Source organism: Chelon labrosus (assembly GCF_963514085.1).
Source record: "Chelon labrosus genome assembly, chromosome: 12".
NCBI lineage: Eukaryota > Metazoa > Chordata > Actinopteri > Mugiliformes > Mugilidae > Chelon > Chelon labrosus.
Window position 1 is genome coordinate 4,699,684 of NC_140345.1, and position 18,450 is coordinate 4,718,133.

At 39.4% G+C, this 18,450-nt stretch overlaps 2 protein-coding genes across 2 annotated transcripts; both read right to left on the reverse strand.

Moving 5' to 3' along the window:
- Window positions 1-3,580: 3,580 nt before the first annotated feature.
- vsig10l (V-set and immunoglobulin domain containing 10 like) lies at window positions 3,581-10,337 on the reverse strand. Its single transcript, XM_084557709.1, has 12 exons — window positions 10,102-10,337; window positions 9,590-9,919; window positions 8,008-8,280; window positions 7,653-7,919; window positions 7,130-7,372; window positions 6,473-6,745; window positions 5,466-5,558; window positions 4,835-5,059; window positions 4,607-4,726; window positions 4,483-4,523; window positions 4,084-4,170; window positions 3,581-3,992 (listed from the first exon to the last, which is right to left on the reverse strand). Exons 1-12 carry the CDS (start codon window positions 10,172-10,174, stop codon window positions 3,918-3,920), a joined length of 2,100 nt encoding a protein of 699 aa, XP_084413835.1. The 5' UTR covers window positions 10,175-10,337; the 3' UTR covers window positions 3,581-3,917.
- Window positions 10,338-11,078: 741 nt separating this feature from the next.
- etfb (electron transfer flavoprotein subunit beta) lies at window positions 11,079-17,683 on the reverse strand. The gene is made up of 7 exons (XM_084557766.1): window positions 17,457-17,683; window positions 15,942-16,100; window positions 15,234-15,392; window positions 15,068-15,130; window positions 14,220-14,378; window positions 13,832-14,047; window positions 11,079-12,194 (listed from the first exon to the last, which is right to left on the reverse strand). The coding sequence occupies exons 1-6, from the start codon at window positions 17,508-17,510 to the stop codon at window positions 13,877-13,879; spliced, it is 765 nt and encodes a 254-aa protein (XP_084413892.1). The 5' UTR covers window positions 17,511-17,683; the 3' UTR covers window positions 11,079-12,194; window positions 13,832-13,876.
- Between the last annotated feature and the right edge of the window lie 767 nt (window positions 17,684-18,450).

The window sequence follows — 18,450 nt, forward strand, 5'->3', positions numbered from 1 at the left end:
TTGTGGAAACTTTGCGCTGACAGTAAAAGGCTGAACCATGCCACACACGAAATTTGAATATCTTCAGAAAATATAACACCTACGGTATATACACTGTGCTTACTGGCATTGCCCGCTATATTAAGTGGCCACTTCATTGAGTTCACCAAATCTAATGTAACCCAGGATCTATAGCATCTCACTTAGCAAAAATCCCATCCAGTGAACCCAATCGCTCCCCCGTCGTTGTCTCCTCTCCAGTTTGCCTGTGTTCTCTTGCACAGCATCTAGACAAAAATCTGGTGTACTCTTACACAAAATCCACTATTGCAAAGATATTAATAGCAACATAAAGAGACATGTTTGCTGTGTTGAGGCCCACCACACTATACTGTAGTCCAGTCCAGCAATAAACAGTGCCATAAGCATTTCCCTGTCATTGTCAGTCAAATCCAAGAACAGTATAATGTTGCTAAATGTCAAAATTGTGGCAGATCTTGCACTAAACTGTACATCCGTACCTAATTAAGTGTCCAGTGGATGTAATTCCCATGATCATTCAGATTTTCATGGAACAGTCACAGCTGATATAACATAGCAGCTACTGGTTGTTAAAATATACACTCACTTGCCAGTTTATTAGGTACACTAGTCAAAACTAAAACATTCCAACAGTCGTTTTAACGTTCAATTTATGTTGATACGGTCTCAGAAATGTGGTAATTCAACTGTGTGAGGATGTAGTTGGAGGATGTGGTTTTTGGTGCTGGACTGCCACTACACACTAAAACTGGGTTGTCAAAAAAATTTAAACACCCACATGTCAGCACAACACAACATGATTAAACAGAACTACAAAATAAAATAAAAACAATTGAATCAACAGCTCTCTTAGTTACTTTATGCAAATGTTGAATACTATAGTCTTCATGAAACTAAGATGTAGTGCAAGACGGTTTTCCTACAGTGCATTAGTTTTCACTAGTAAATGGTTATTTAGCCTTTCTCTGGTACTCAAAGCGCTTTACAATCACAGTGGCACATGTACCCATTCGCTCACACAGGCACACACACATTCACACAGCAGGACACTAAACTGTGTTGTACTGTCTTGCGCAAGGACACTTCAGCGTGTGGCATGTTCTGGGGATAGTAGCACTAATCCTTAAAGTGTGGACAACCTGCTCTATCTACTGAGCCACAGCCACAAACTAGTGTATCTGATGAACTGGCAAGTGAGCTAAGTACATCGCAGGTGGTTTGTAGTCTCTGGGACACCTGAGTAGTAATTCCATCTTTTGTAAATAGATAGATAGATGGATCGATAGACAGATAATCCTTTAACTTTAAATTGTCGGTGTTACAACAGCATATAGTTAAGGACAGTGCATAAGACAAGAAAAAGTTACCATTAAATAAAAACAAAAATAGCAAGTTAACAGTTTTTTGTGGTCTGCTGGGAGCAGGCTTGCTTACAGCAGCAGGAAGGAAGGACCTGCAGTAATGCTGCTCAGTGGCGTTACAGCGCCATGGAGGGGGTGGGACTGGTTTTCCATCAGTGTTGACAGCCTTGTTTCCATCCTCCGATCACCCACCACCTCTACAGGCTTAAGAGGGCAGGCCAGAACAGAGCCGGCCTTCTTCACCTTTTAATTTGATCTTTTATGGATTTTTCTTAGCTACTGGATCAAAGCACTCTAACATCATTTAAATTTGAAGGATGAAATTTGTTTAATGTGTTTGTATTACTTTTTTTTAGTAAGAGTGCCCTCTACTGACCTCTATGAGTACTTCACAAAGGTTTGAGTTATTTTTTAGCTCCATTTTCTTGATAATGTCTCTAATGTTTAGAGACGTATGATGGGATTGTGGCATATTATTTACAGGAAACTGAGAGACCGTGATGAAGAAGTTGTAGGTCCTCTGATTGGAAATAATGTGATCTACTCGGCAGAAAGGGCTAGACTCTTTTTAGTTAGGACTCTAAATTGTTATCACACATTGTTGTTAGTATTTGAAGGTGGAAACAGACCATAAGTATTACATAAACTCTTTTGAACCGTTTTAGGGAGTATTCACACATTTGATGTGAAGTGCAGTATATTATCACCAAGTTGTCAGAGGCTGACTATGAAGCGTGAAAGTGCTGTGAATAGTCCACCCATCATATTGCTCTACAGGAACTAAATGGGATGTTGTTTCCATTAGTGGCACATGCAGTAAGAGAAACCTGGGCTGCTGACTTCTCCAGAGAGAGACGCGACAGAGAACGGCTCGGATATAAAAGAAGAAAAGACACAAACTAAGAAGCAAAATGGAAACTGTGGTATATCGTTTTGCATACATGACATATCTGTGAAAAGCCAGACAGACAGTCTCCACCACAACCCTTTCCCCAATTAGCATGAGCTGTTGCAATTTAAGTGACTTCCTCAAAATGTAGACTGAACCGTTGCAGCTTAAGATATGAAAACGTGTTTTTCAAATGAATTTTCTAATTCACATTCAAAATGTTTTATTGCAATGATGCGGATAAATCTTTAATAGCTCCAGATAACAGTCATTTTTGTCGCCTTGGGTTTATTCCTGCGTACTGTAATCTCTAAGAGGTTTACACAATTACTGAACATTTGATAGTCAGTTTCAGAACATGTAGATGCAGGACAGGAACAAAAAGTTATTATTTTTCATTTATATTTGTTCAGTTACTTTAAGTTTCAAATGTTCTCAACAGAATGAACCAGAATGAACCAGAATGAACCATGTGGTGGTGTCTTTGACGGTCCATAGCACCATCTACAGCGCATATAGAAAACAGCAGGGGATTTTTTTTTTTCCTCCTGTGACCATTTCCTCAACTCTGAAAAATGGATCAAAGTACTGAGTGATGGAAGTATATAACACAAAGAAAAATCTGTTAACACATCACAGACAGGTTTCACTGAGTTTAAAGCGGCCATTGAACAAAAAAAAAATGGATTTCCTTTTTACTGCATTGGATTAAGGCCTTTTCTTTCTCTATTCTATTTGCAGTTTTCGATAAGTAGGTGATGTGAAGTAGCATGGATCAGGACAGCTGTTTGTATTTGGGTGAATTTAAGGAGAATAGGTGAATCAAACTGACAATGTCTAGATGCCTGGCTGTCCAGGATTTCTAGGAGTGACGATGGACTATGGCAAGACACATGAGAATGAGAGCAGCATACAAAGGTTGATTGAAAGGTTTGTGGGTTAAGAAAATAAGGTATGCAGCTCTACTTATATGCACATGGTTCAGCTCTTTGAGGGATTGTGCACCAAGTAAGAAGTTGTGGAATTTAATATCTTGGTCAATTTAAAACTAACTGCAACTATTTGAGAAAATGGACATCCACTTTCACGCAGTCATGTGTTTTAAATCACTGGCCGCAGTTCACTGCAAGAGTACAGTGAGGTAGACACGCATTTTCTTAAACTGACATCTACATGCTTTAAAAGTTGAACACAAGTTTGTGCTTTACACATTTAACTACAAATTATTGCAAGATTATTTCAACAAAATCCAAAATATCAATTGTGTGTTTATTGCAGCCCTAAGATGAAAAAGAATCCCACTGATGAATATGCCAATTATAAAATGCAACAGACGTTTGTGGAAGTACTTATTACATCCCACTGACTCATTGAGTGACCAGGGACATCAAAACTATTTATTTGTTTGATTTATGTGTGAAAAAACTCTGAATTTGTAAAATTACAGTGAATACAAAGAAAACTGGCTTTTGAGTACTCTTACACTTTGATTTATTAATAAAATCCAAATAAATATTTTCACAAAAAGTATTAAGAAGTGATTATACAGGAAAGAAGTAAAAAATATATAATATCTATTACACATACAAATTTTAGTTAAAATTAAACAATCAAAACGTAAAAATGATTATAACAAATGTTAAAGTTTAGACCGTTGTAGCAACTCTGACAGGCAGTGGAGGAACGAATGAGGGCAGAGTCACAGATCGTTCAGAGGGAGTCTGAAAAAGAGCAGACGCAAGGCAGTTCATTCGCAACAAAAAAGGAGGCAGTGTTTCATCGTGTATGTTTATTTGTTAATAGAAAGTCTACCTGCTGTAATCGGTTGTAGTCGGGTGGAGACTTCAGCCCTCCTGTCAGCAGGTTATGGGGAGATGTCTCGGGTTGGGTTGTTTTTGCCTGTGAGTGACATGAAATTAACTAAATCAACAAACCAAAGGAAGAGAAATCATTGTGCAATGTGATCAGACATATTATAAAAAGTATGAAGAAACCAATATACGACTAAATTACAATATCTAATTCTGAAAACATGAACACGTCATAAATTGTCTACCCTGAGCTTATAGAACATTTCCAGTGAATACCTCAAGAGGGGGACCATTCATATGGACTCCTTATGAATACAGTAAACAATACTACTCTAATCAGCAGCACTAAAGCTATAAACAAATTCCTGCACTTTGTGTTGACCAGTGATTTGACTCAAACCTTCTCCACCGCTCTGGAAACTGGATATCTTGTGTGACGATCTACAAAGCACAGAAAATATATTTATCATGAATGTAAAGGACATAAATGCATTTGAAATATGATTTATATCAACTTCCCATACTTTTATTTTTATTGCAGTAAATGCCGAGGTAGATGAGGCCGCATAACAGGAGCAGGAAAAGAAGACTGCAGGGAATTCCAGCTGCAATGCCAGCAATGGCAGGACCGCTCAGTCCTTCACCTAACATCAACAGGACAGACTTCAACCAATAGTTGTACTACTGTGGATCCATCTCTAACCCTGTGATTAGAAAGGTCTTGCATTAAGCACACATTACATACGCCATACCTGGACCAATTCTGAGGACCACAGACGGCTCTCCTTCTGTCAGGCGGGCTTTGGGGATGACCCGAAACCTGTAGGTCAAGTCGCTGTCGAGCATGAAGACATCCGCACTCCTGACAGAACCAGGTTTCCGCTGAATAGTGCGGAATTTGTCTGAGCTGGCTTTAGTGTATGTAGAATTACGATTTTTGCTCAGTAGGTCTGGTCCTTTCATTTGGATGTCAAAACCTGTGCAAAAGCACACAAATCTGTTTTGAAGCACCAGAGTTAACCGTTCAGCCACATAGGAGCAACAGATCAAGGCTTCACAGGTCAATATTACATGCATATTTTAACAGGAAAACAGCCACCTATCAGCCAATCACTCATGTACTTGCGGATGCCAAAAATGGGAAACAAAAGCTGGCATTTGCTTTCCACAGTGGTTTTGTCCTCAAAATATATTTTTCCAAAACACAGCCTTGCTCATCCTGTGGGCTTCACACATGACACCATATTTACACCCTCATCTTCTCTGTTGAGTTTTTGTTTTCAGTACTGTTCCCAAGGATTTCTGCTTAGATGTACAAATTCAATACAAGAAGGCTGAGTTAGTGTGTTGATAGACAGCCTGGAGCTTTGCAGGCATGCTTACCTGTAACAACAGAGGTAGGAGGGACCTCCCAGGTCAAAGTGATGATGGTTCCATCTTGATTAGGGAACAAGCTGAAATCTGAGATTGACGGCCCTGGAGAAAGAGGGATTGTGAGCGAGGGAGAGATCCAGAGGGTGCAGAAAAAAGGGGGAGGAGGAGAGTAGTCCAAGACTGGAGAGCTTTGTTTAAATGGAAACAGCAATCTCGAGTATTACTTAGCCCTCTTTCTGAGGGCCCATTGTGTCTTTGGTTTCTAGTAGAAGGCCAAATTAGAAGCTGAAGGCTTACAGTATCTAAAGGTGACACAAATAATCACTGTACTGTTCTGTGTCAAATCTGTATTTTACTTAAGCATCACTATAATGTCACAAAATTCACTAAAGCTTTCATTCTGAAGTAGGGGTGTAATTAATGATTACTTTCATTATATATTATTTACTGCTTTCCAAGTTTAATACAGTAAAACATTCCCATCTCTATTCTCTAAAGTCTCATATCCAGTCCAGAATCCAAACATCTATAGGTTTTTATCACACACAAGACAAAACAAGCCAGAAAACCTTACAAAGTGTATACAAGTGGAAACTGGAGAATTTAGATATCATTTTTAAAAGAAGTCTGTTTTTAATTTAACACAGATTTATTTTCTGTTCATCTATTCTCACCAATTCTTTATTTGACTTTCAATACTATGTTAGTTTTGCTGATAATTTTTCCATACTTTTTATTCGGTTGAAGTAGTAGTCTGAGTCCTCCAACAATGGTTTACATATAAAAATATAAAAATCTTTGTGTACATGTAAACAGAAACTCTCACCATGAGATAAATGTCTTATTGTTTTTGTACAGTGTCCTTGTGTGTCTTGAAAAGCACTTATAAATAAAATGTATTATTATTATTATTATTATTATTATTATTATAAATGTATTAAAGTAAATAGTAGTAAAGGAAGTAACATTTACATACAAAATTCAAACTGTATTTAGGATCTGGTTTCTTTCTTTACCTTGTAGCTGAATTTCCCTTCTCTGGCTGCCCAGTGGGTTGTGGCCGATGCAGGTATAGTTTTGGAGGAAAAAGTTGCTGACGTTGGAATTGCGAATCTCAAGCTGTGTGGTGTTGCTGCTGATCTGGTACATTGTCTTGTTGGTGATTTGCTCACTGCCTCTGAACCATGACACCACAGCATTAGGTGAGGCCTCGCTCATACAGAGGATAGTAACCACTATTTTGCCCTCAAGTGTGGTTCTCACAGCTGGAGGAAACACAACCGGACTACCTGCAGGACATAGAGTTCTTGTTCAGAGTTGGCTGCTCAAGTCAACAAAACACATTATGAATTACTCATTTTTTCTGAATGACAGTTACAAATCCAAAGGTTGATTATCCATAGAAAAGAAAAAAGAAAAAAAAATCTAAATGAGGCGAAAGTGTTGTTCACATGTTCCATCTCTGCTTTTCTAGATTCAGTTTGCTCCATTCTGTCCATCAATCCCAAGCTGTCAAAATCACTTTCACGTTCTCAAATTCATCTTCACGACCCAAATTTAATCACTGTTCTTTAAATTGATCGCAGTTTTATCACAAACATTTATTGTCACAAGTTCTTCTTATTTCAACAAATTCACTTAACTTCCAAATGATCTCCACTTATTGAACTTACTTGCAGTAATGTTACAGTGATTCTGTTCGACTGGGTGGTCCGCCATGCACTTGATAGTTTTCCTGTTCAGGTTATCTGAGGCATTGACAGTCAGACTGAAGTTTCCTCCTCCACTGCTGGTGTCGCTTAGTGCTGGGAAAGACAGCCGAGCCTGTGGGGTCCCCCCCATCCATTCACAGGAATACTGCAGTTTGACGTCATTCACGGAGTGCACGGAGCACAGCGGTTTGCCCTGCGGCCTCTCTGTCTCAAGACAAAAATTAATTTGGTATTATTAACGTGGAACCAAGCAGCAAAGGTACTGATGTTTGGGGTGTCCATTCATTTATATTATTTAGATAAATATGAACATCGTCAGACAAAAAACTTGTAATAATAAATTATGATTTGGACAACAGTTTTGAATTTACACATCTTTCTCAGAGTTCCCCATCTTTAAGAATGAGAAAACAGTTAAAATGTTAAGACCGGTTGGGAATAAAGTAAAATTATTTTGAACATAATACTCCTGCTTTTCACATACCATAAACATTTAAAGTCAGGTTCTTTTGACGCTTCTCTTCAGTCAGCTCGTTGATCAGCATACATGCATAAACTCCTCCTTGACTGGTCTGCACATTTGTTAGACTCAGGAATCCCTTGGGGGAATCAGAAAGTATCCGACCACCAAACATCCACTTAGGAGTTGGCTTTGGGAATCCCTCAGCCTGACAGGAGAGGATCACAGAGTCTCCTGATAGGTAGAAAGGCTTAGCTGGTCTGGCCTCTAGTATAGGCTCATCTGGTCCATCTATAACAGATCACAAAGTGGAGAGAGTTGTAACGACATGGAGGAAAACAAACGCTTCTCGAAAGACATTTAAAGTTATTATCCTTACATAGCACAGTGACATTCTTCTGAACTTCTGCACGGCTGAAAGGGTTTGTGATTAACAGCGTGTACTGTCCTGTGTCACTTCGGTTTGGTCTGAGGATGACAAGGCTCCCTCGCTCCACCAAATAGCGTGAGCCATTTTCAATTTTCTCGCCGTTGAAGAACCATGTCTGTTGCTCAACCACATCTTGCAGCACGCTATAGTGCAGCATGAACTGGTCAGTTCCCTCTTTGGCAAACTCTGGCTGTGAGCTCAAAATCACATCCGGGAGAGTTTCTGTGAACAAAAACGTGGAGGGGTATTAGCAGGGCCGCCCCTGGCCAAACTGGGGCCCTAAGCAGAAATGTCTTTTGGGGCCCCCCCACCAGACACGCGCACACACACGCGCACACACACACACGTGTAAAGAAATGACGAGCACAAAATGCCATTTAGGTTGTAGTGCACCTCCTGACCCATGATCTGACCGCTGATTGATCGGATGCTGCTGCCAAGTGCCAATCATTGCGGCGAAGTGTGTCACATTACACCTTTTTTTTCTTCCTGCCTCGGGCTGACTCTTTATGGTACTCACGGTTGCCAGATTGGGCGGTTTTTCCACAAAATTGGGCTACTTGGTTTATGTCCGGCGGGGGAGTGTGACAGGTTTCCATAGGTGGCAACTTCGTGGTTTGGGCTGTTTTTATTGGATTGGGAGGACCAGCGGAGCGCTCGCGCTGGTCTCTCCGCCGCCGGAGCGCTGCGCGTCCTTTGCGCATTTTTAGAAAATGCGTCATCTTGTGCGACATGGGGCCCCCCATGGATCGCGGGGCCCCACGCGCTGCGCGTGTTCTGCGTATAGGGCGGGGCGGCTCTGGGTATTAGAACACGTTTAGACTCTCAGTCACCCAAGACACGGTATATCGAAAAACAAAGCTGATCTTGCTTGAGTTTACTTGAAGACGTTTCACCACTCATCCAAGTGTACTTCAGCCACTTCTAGAGCGGGAGAGGTCACTTGAATGGGTGGTGAAACGCCTTTAAACTCAAAAAACCCAAACAGGTGTATTTGGATCAGGTCGAGGTTTTGATTTCAAATGAATCACTAAAATGTTTTTATTAAAGAGCAAATCTAGGCTATATTTGAAAAGATAAGAAACTGATAAATGTTCTAGATGTCTGAAGACTCTCAAGAATCAATTTTTTGCTTTCCCTGAAGAAAACGTCCACAGAGTTAGGAGAGATTCCAAGTCTTAGTCTCACATAACCCATCAAGAGGAATTAAACCAGGGTCCTCCACTGCCCTGCTGCCTAAATTTAATGCACCATTAAATATTAAATGCTACATTCAATCAAGGATTAAGGTAAGATATGATAGATATTGTAGCAGATATAATGTATGACTCAAAATTTGGATCTACATTTTAGATTTTTAGGGCAGTTGACTTTAATTTGACGAAACTCAAGAGCTTTTAAACCATTAACTTCATCTTAACACTTCTGCGTAAAATGTGTGTGATGGCATCTGAGCAGAAATATCAGGAAAAAAGTTTAAACTACTACTTCAACTTCTTCCCACTACAACAACAAAAATTCAGATACTGACCGAATATTTTCAGAGTGAAGGCAGTTGAGTCTTTTCCCAGTCCAGACTTTGTCATTTCAACAGTGTACCTTTCAGTGTAGGCACGTGTTACATTGATAAAGGTAAGGGAGCCACTTTCCTCAATCCTGATCACATTCCTGCGGTTCCGATCTATGTCTGGAGCAGCGCTGGAGTTTATAGTCCATGTGGCGACAGGTAAATCTCCCATAAACCAGGTAACCGCTGGGTCAGAGGCACCACTGAAGGACACGGCCAGAGTCACATTGCTACCAACTAATGTGTTCACCAGAGTAGGACCAGCAGGGGAAACCACCAGTTGACAGTAGGCACCTGTCAGGATGGAGAAAAGTAATTATTATGCAATAGTATTTGTTTCCACAAAAATAATCACCAAAAAATATGTTCCAAGTGTGAATATTGTTAATATTAACAAATATTTTTAAAACATAACATGGCTTTTCTTGGAAATTGTCAAACAAATAGAAGGACTAACTTATAAGTTTTAACCTCACCTTGAAAAGTAAAGTTAAATAAAATGGCCAGAAAAACTGCGCTATATTTCTTTAATTTCTCCAGCCAAATCATTTTAAGAATGCGTGCCACTTCGGAGGCGCCTTTAACAAAGTACAGAGTCGGCCTGGGTTATAATTCCAGAAGAAAACGGCAGGAGGAAAAATGTCCTTGGCGTCTCGGACAGCAGTGACTAGTGAATCTCCTGTCAGCAGGGCGCGTGAGGAGCTCACCTGTGCGGAGTCAAAGCCCTGATTGTAGCGGTGAGGCCACGCCCCTTATCTAATTACACAAAGCAGTAACTGTTTTCCTTATTTTAGGCAGACAATAATATACATTTTACTGTGTAAATACTTTAAATGGGATACTCTATATTTGAAATATAATTTGAGAGAACAATTATGATTTTGATCACATTATGTCTATCCCTTTAATATCTTATGTACTTATTGTACATTTATAGTATCTTAAGTATCTTAAGTTGAAAACAGAAAGGTAAATCGTTTCCTCTCTAAATAAGTTTGAACAATCACTAATTTTTATAACCAGTCTACTCATTCAATTTATGTACAAACCTGAGGTATCTGTATTACAGTTCCATTTTGATCCTTTATATTCCTAAATATATGAAAAAGTTATAAAATAATGTGCAGTGTCGTTGTTGTATAGATTTAGTTTTAGTTTTAAATTTTTTTTCCCTTTAAAATATCAACATGTAAGGGTCCCAGCTTTTTAAAAGAGCCAATATGCTGCTTTTCCCATAATAATCTTAATTATTTATAAGTTTGGAGTGTTGCTAATGTGATTAGCAATTCCTCACTAGTGATTCCTAATGAATTAACTTATGGGATTTTTTATAAAAAAGAACAGATTAAATTACAAAAAAATACAGATTAATCTAATATATGCATGTAATGGTTAAAATTTTCCCTCATCAATAAAATTATGCAATAATATTCGCCTCCTGTTTTCCAGTTGCTTTTATAAACTTCTTTACCATCAAAGTGCAAACAGTCTTCTACAAAGTAATGTAAATCTATTAAAATATATACTGTAAAATAAGTAAATGCATTAGTATTCATCTCAAGTCAATATTTACTAGATTTACCTTTGACCGCAATCACCGCTCCGAGTCTCTGTGGATAGTTCTCAATCAAATATGGACACTTTAGTTTTACTACATTCTGAACTGATGAAGCTCTGTCAGGTTACAAAGGGACTGTGTGGACAGCAATTCACCAGCTGTTCTGATCTTTGACACGGTCACTCCTGAACATTCACACTAATTCTGCCAAAACAAATCCCCATGGATGAAACACACTCGCTCCAATAAATCACTTATCTCACCACCACTTCCACAAAGAACTATTACCCATTTTACAGGCTTCATCACTACCAATGCATTGCTATCTGTGTGGAAAATTAAATATACAGGGACATTTCTCATAACAAAAGGGAAATTAGAAATGCCAAACGACCAGAGAAGACCACTGTAGATATGAAAAAGACTGGCTGCTTTATTGTTATCGTAATGTTCTGTACAGTCAACAGAGAAGTGAGGCGCTTATGGTAAAATTCAGATTTATGAACATCTTCCTTTGCTCATACTGAGAGACACTGTCTAGTCAGTCTTAAAACCCAGTTAAATGTATATTAACTATACAAATTATCAGTAGTCATGACACTAACCTTGAATGACATAATCCTCCCTGTTTGGTTCTGTATTTACATATAACATTTACAAAAATTGCACCACCTATTAGTGTGACTACAGCTGAAATGCATCACACAAATGGTGTTAGTATGCAGATCAACAGCAGCATGAGTGAAAGGACGTTTCTGGGTTTAAATTATTGCATAAAGACTGCTCTTCTTCTTACATTAGGATCTTATGATACAGATAAACCACACATATGCCAAGTCAAAATGTACATCGAAGACAGCCTGATCCGTTTGGGGTTGTCTGACTGCAGGACAACGTCTCTCAGTGCTCCTCCCCTCCGAAGCCTCAGTCTCAAACAGAGGGATGAGAGCGACACATAAGCCAGTCCTCTGGGTGTGCTTATGTAACGCAGTCTGGTTATTCATTAGAGTCCTAGAGGAGAGGAGAGAATGAAAACAAGCAATTTAAGTCAAGAGTTACAATTAAAATCTATAATTAGTCTTGCTTTTATCACCATCAACACCACTTTTTATCATAATCTTTATGAGTAGATGGCAAAATTAAAAAACAGATGCTATCATTCATCACAACAGGTAACCTTGCTGCATAGTGTAAAGTCAAGAGGGAGATCCAGGCTTACAAGTGTCCTTGTGTGTCTTGAAAAGCGCTTATAAATTAAATGTATCATTATTATTATTATTATTATTATTGAGAATGATTACTTTTTGGTATGCAGCGTTCTGAAAAAGCGTAAATCTGCAGCAGTTATCAAATCCTACCCACTTTTGAAACTGAGATGCTTCACACACTTAAAGAAAAACTTCTCAGATATTCATCTCTGTAATCTGAACCACAGGCACACACACTATGCCATTTGAAAATAACAGCACAATACATAATCAGATTAGCAAGATTTGAATGCACCACCTTGTGTGATTCTCACAGGAAGCAGATATAAATAAAAGAGAGACTGTCGTGCAGTAACTTGCTGTAAATCTGCTGATCCATACTCCATTAGTAGGTAGGTGGTGGTAATGGGTCTCAAACTGGGTTGCCAACCACCAATTAAACCAGAAGAAGAAGAAGAAGAGACAGAGACGAGGAAGAACTCAAAGTAGCGTAGTTTGCTGCTCTGAGTCCATATAGACCAATATCAAACATTGTAACAGCCAGAGTATTACATAGAGCATTACCACAGGGTGGTGCTTCCTTTGTTTTCACTGCTTAGTAAAGCAAGTGTCACTCTCACATCTGTCTCTTATTTTTGACTTCCTCAACTTCCGTAATGGGGACGCTGGTGAAGGCTACAAGCCTATGTTTATTATCCGTGAGTGTTGTATAATATGCTGCGAGACATGGCTTTATGTGGTCCTTATCTGTGTTGAATAAATTGTATTGTGTGGAAATCCCTCCACTTCCTTGCAACTTTATTTATGCTGAAGCATGCTACTAACAATCGTGGCTAAGCTTCTCTCCAACTCCACGTTACAACATGGTCTGATATTATTCATGGCGACCCTAATGCGAACAGTCTAGGGGATTCAAGGACAGATCTCACGTTACCAGATCATCTGGGCTAAACCTGTACTGAGTAAGGTTTCTCTGTCAGTTGCCGGCATGGTTGAATTTGTGGATGAATCTGGCTAAAACTCCTATAATCTGTGCTCAGCTTTAGTCTGCAACTATTCTGTTCTGTTAATACTAGCACCCAGTGACTTTGAGGTTAAAATGTCAGCACTGAACTGCAGCATCTAAGGTTTTGAGTCTTTTGAGAAATCTTCCTTGCTTGTGAAGTCATCATTCTAAATAATCAAGTCAAGTCCTTTTCCATGTAAAAGTATTCTCTGGTTCCACCTGGTGTCAGCAACTGCTCTTCTAGTTGATATAATAACAAATGTGATGTTTATTAGCAATAAATATGACCTATGAGGACATCACTTCGAAATCAGATTTACTATTAATGAAAATAATATTTAACCTCAGCTGAAATAGAGTACACCTTTGCAAACTGTGCAAACTTATTGCAGAAGCTTTCTAAGAATGTGCCATTTTTATGCTTGAATACTCACCCATCTGTTCGTTTCTGCGCTCCCCTGCTTATGTTCCTGAAGACTCTATACCCTTCCTGCCTCCTTGAGTTTGCCCACCAGGTCGTCGACCGTCTCCACCTTCACCCCTGCCTGCCTCTGTGGGGGCTCGTCCACTCTAACCACCTCCAACCGCGATGTGATGTCCACCCCTAAGTCTGCAGGCTTCACATTAGCAATCTTCTTCTTCTTGGCTTTCTGAAAGGAAAGATAAATAGATTCCATTTAACTTATATTATTAATTGACATGAAAAAACTCCCAACAGTTATGAAAGGGAAAGCTGTATACAAGACGTGTTGTCTAGATTATTTTTAACTAATACATTTTTTTTGTCTCTTGTATTTCAGAACACAATTCTCTGCCAGCTACCATGATATTAGGCAGCGTGGCATATCTTGGGGTGTTGAGTCGAAGGTCTGCGGTCACCACAGCTGGTGTTTTGATCTTGATAGTTTCCAGGCCACCATCAATTTCTCTCACAATCTTAACCTTGTCTCCTTCCAGTGACACCTCTGAGGCAAAGGTACCCTGCAAAATGAAAATACAGCACCATTTTAAATCATAAAATCTATCATAAAACTTAATTAAAATATATATATATTTTAAACCAGTCCATCCCCAAAACAGTGAAACATATCTCTAATCCTGTGATATAGACAGCAGACAAAAACTAAGATTCCTTCAAGCCATGAGGCGCTCAATGTCCCCATCTGCTGGTCGGCCTTTGTAATTACACTTTCAACTATAATTCATCTTCTTTAACGCTGATTATCAAAGGAAGCAGCAGTACCGGTATGAGTGGGATGCAGCCCAGTCTTAGAATGGATAAGCAATAAATATAAATGAATTAGAAGGTATTTGCATTTAATTCATTATGTATGCGTCAAAATGCAATGCAAAATGCAAAACCTGAACACTGTGAAATAACATGTCAAAGTGCTCCATCTGTTGGCCAACTAGTAGAACTGCAGTTCATTTCTCATGGCAGCCTTTGACCAGTGCAGGAGCACTATAGGCCTTACCGACTCGGACTAGTCTTCAGTAATCTTGATAAGGTTGTGTGGAAAGGAGTGTGGCTTGATATCAGTACTGCTACACCACACATGAAAAAATTAATCAGACCAAACTAATCAGACTATTTAAAAGCAATCTCCGGTGATGCTTTCTTGTGGGTCAAGTTAGCTAAATCCTTTTAAGAATTCCTGCATGTAACGTACCTGAGGCCAGTCCAGTAAGGCTGCTGTCATCTGGCCAGTCTGATTGCAGTCATCATCAATGGCCTGTGAAAACAACACCCGTCATAAAATGAAGGTAACTGCAGAGTAGATACAGTAGCAAAAGATGACATTAAATTGGGACATTAAGTCAATCTGCATCTTTAACCTGCTTGCCCAGGATGATGAGCTGAGCGTCCTCCTTCTTGGCCAAGGCAGCCATGATCTTAGAGACCTGCAGGGGTCCCAGATTATCATAGTCTTTCCCAGACACCTCCACATGAATGCCACGATCGGCCCCCATGGCAAGGGCAGTACGGATGGTCTCCTGAGTAAGGAAGAAATACATGTTAAATAATTAGAAAATGTAAACGACATTGACAACTTTTTTTTTATTTTAACAGCAGGTCATACTAGCTCCTTTCTTATGTTGACTTTATTTTATTTTCCCATGTTGATTATCTAAATAGAAAAGTGTTACATTGGCAAATCAAGAGTAGACCTGCAACTGAGATTGGTGATATATACAAAAAAAATTAAAAAAATAGAGCAAAATCTGCTATACAGGCAAATGGCATTTTTAATAAGAAGTGATTTTATCAGTTTGCACTGCTTGAGTATACAAGGTGTAAGTTATTCTGAATGACTCCTCACCAGTTATTTACATTAAATTTTTATTCAATTTGAAACAACGCAACTGACTTGACTTCTGGTACGAGATTATTAAAGCCAAAGCTCAGCAGTGAACCAGTAAAGTCTGAAACTTCTTGAAAGAACTCCTCCAAAAGTAGGTTACCTGACAAACCACACTGTTTTTCTCCAGGACACTGGTTAGTTAACAAGACATGGGAACAGAGTCCTGCCCCGTCTCACCCACCTGTGCCTGCTGTGGCCCACAGCTGACAGCCACAACCTCCTTAATGAGCTTCTTCTCCCTCAGCTTGACCGCCTCTTCAACGGCGATCTCACAGAAGGGGTTCATTGAGTGCTTAACACCATCCGTCACCACGCCACTGTTGTCCGGCCTCACACGAATCTGTGAAGAAGCAAGATGGCAGGTCACCACAGGGTTGCTAGATTAAGTAAGTGTCAGGAAGACAGATGAGAGAAACCTGAAAGTAAAGATGCATAAATAGGCGGTGGAAGTATATCTTCAGACAAGAACTTCTTGTAAGGTATAAAGTAAGTAACCCTGATACCTCTGGTGTTTAGAAGCACACTCTACTGTGGGGTGACACACTATGTTGCCGCATGTAAAGGAAGCATGTGACTATTTCATTCCCAAACTATGGGCATCAATGCTAAAACAGCCACCACTCATCTGGGAAGACTTCCCAATGTAGACTATTTTTACTTATTCTGGCACACTACTGACCTTTACTTACACTTTAGTAATTGCATCGATAAATACTATTTTATCCCCTCTGCTGCTGTGACACTGCTTATCCCAACTGCATGATCAATAAAGCATCATCTTCTCTATCAATTTAAGACATGTACTATTGCTGTTTATTGACACCGTATTCTGTGACTCTGAGGATTTCCTGCAAGGAAAATAACCCAGGGCCGTGAAAGCAGCTGCAGACCATGAGAATACTATGTGCATGTCTTTCTATATCCACCTGGCCATGTAGTGATCTTGACATATACTGAATAGTCTTAATTTAAAATGTACATTCTGGCAATATTGCAGCCAGATGAATCCTGAGAATGTATGCGCAACAAATACTATAATATGACAGACAAATACGAGTATTTTCCAAACCAATTTAAAGCAGAAGGTACTTGATCCGGTTGATTACATTTGGATCATTTGCCTGATATTACTGGCAACGGTGATGTGTCAGTGCTAAGCAATGACCCTTTACAATTCCAGCTGAGAGCAGCTGGAGCAGGAGTGCACTTGCTGTTACGTGAAACAGCTGCTGACGTTTATTGATTATGGTGTTTGTGCCCCATCTCCAGAAGGACAACTGAATATTGGGATTACAATAACTGTTTGCCTCCAGCATACGTCTGTACCTAACAGGTCGATTCAAGGTGGGAGAAAGCTCCAAACCTGATTCCAGGGAGGACATGTTACACAACCTGAGAACTCCAGCAGTCCAGGTAACTAGCAAGAAGTCACGCACTGTGGTGCTGCTAACAGAAATCTCAACATTTTACTATGCAACATCTTGTAATATATGCAAATAGCCGCGGACTGAAAGGTTAGTAGTTAAATATATAACATGAAAACTTAGTTGTGTAGTGTAGCTCCTGTGCCACAACCAGCTGACATTAGCAGGCTAACGTTAGCTACTAGAGCACATAAAGTCAATCGAGTGAGCACAGAAAAAAAAAAGGTTTTAAAAGGGCAACAGTGCCAGCCAGAACTGCAATGGAAAATTACCTTCACTGCGTAGTCAATGACACGCTTAACTCCGACGAGAACACGGCCAGACATTGTAGCTAAACGTGTAGCAGACAGCTAACGATAGACAGTCACCGCAATGAACCTTCACCCAAGGAGGAGAGATCGGAATTATTTTACGGGGCAACCCAGAGGAGGACGAAGAGGGGACCGCCTACCATTCCAGCCAACCAGAGGCCAAGAATATGGTACGCTCTGCAGAGTGATTGGCTGAACACTCTACACGCCGTTGTTTAAGTCAACAAAACAAAATGATTTAAAAACAGTAAAAACTAATTTTGACTTTATTGGAAATATTCTATGATCCCATGCATTGCAATAATACTGATTATCTTATTGATCAAACTGCTTAAAATATGTGAATAATGACGAATCGCCTGTAAGTGTAATGTGGTGCTCCTCATAGCCGTACTGGAAACAAGACCATATCGGAAACGTTCCGCTTTATGTAGAGCAAAGTTCACGGTAGACAGAAAGGGGACATAATGAGGGTCAAACGGGTCATTGGAGCTACAAATGACACGTGTACATACAAATACATTATATAATACAGTATATTTTTAATTGTGCATATGAAGTAGTCCTATATTTAGTAACTGTAATTAAACTAATTGTTGTGTATGCACTCAGTTGCCAGTTTACTGTGCATACCTATCAACAGTTTGACAATAAACTGTATTTTCCATATATATATATGTGTGTGTGTTCACTCATACCAGGGATTTGTGAATACATTTTTAGCAGTAGGTTACATTGCAAATCACCTGCTCTAACACCTGTCCACAGTCTCCCATACCCCTAACCCAGAAAAACTTTGTACAAATGGGCAGCAACACACACTACATCCTGAACTCTCATGAAGATATTAGACTGCTTTTTTAAATTTAATTTAATTAATTTATTTGTTTGTTTTTAGATGAACGTGTCTAGTGAACTGGGAACTCAGATTAAAACAAACTGGACCTTTTTCCAC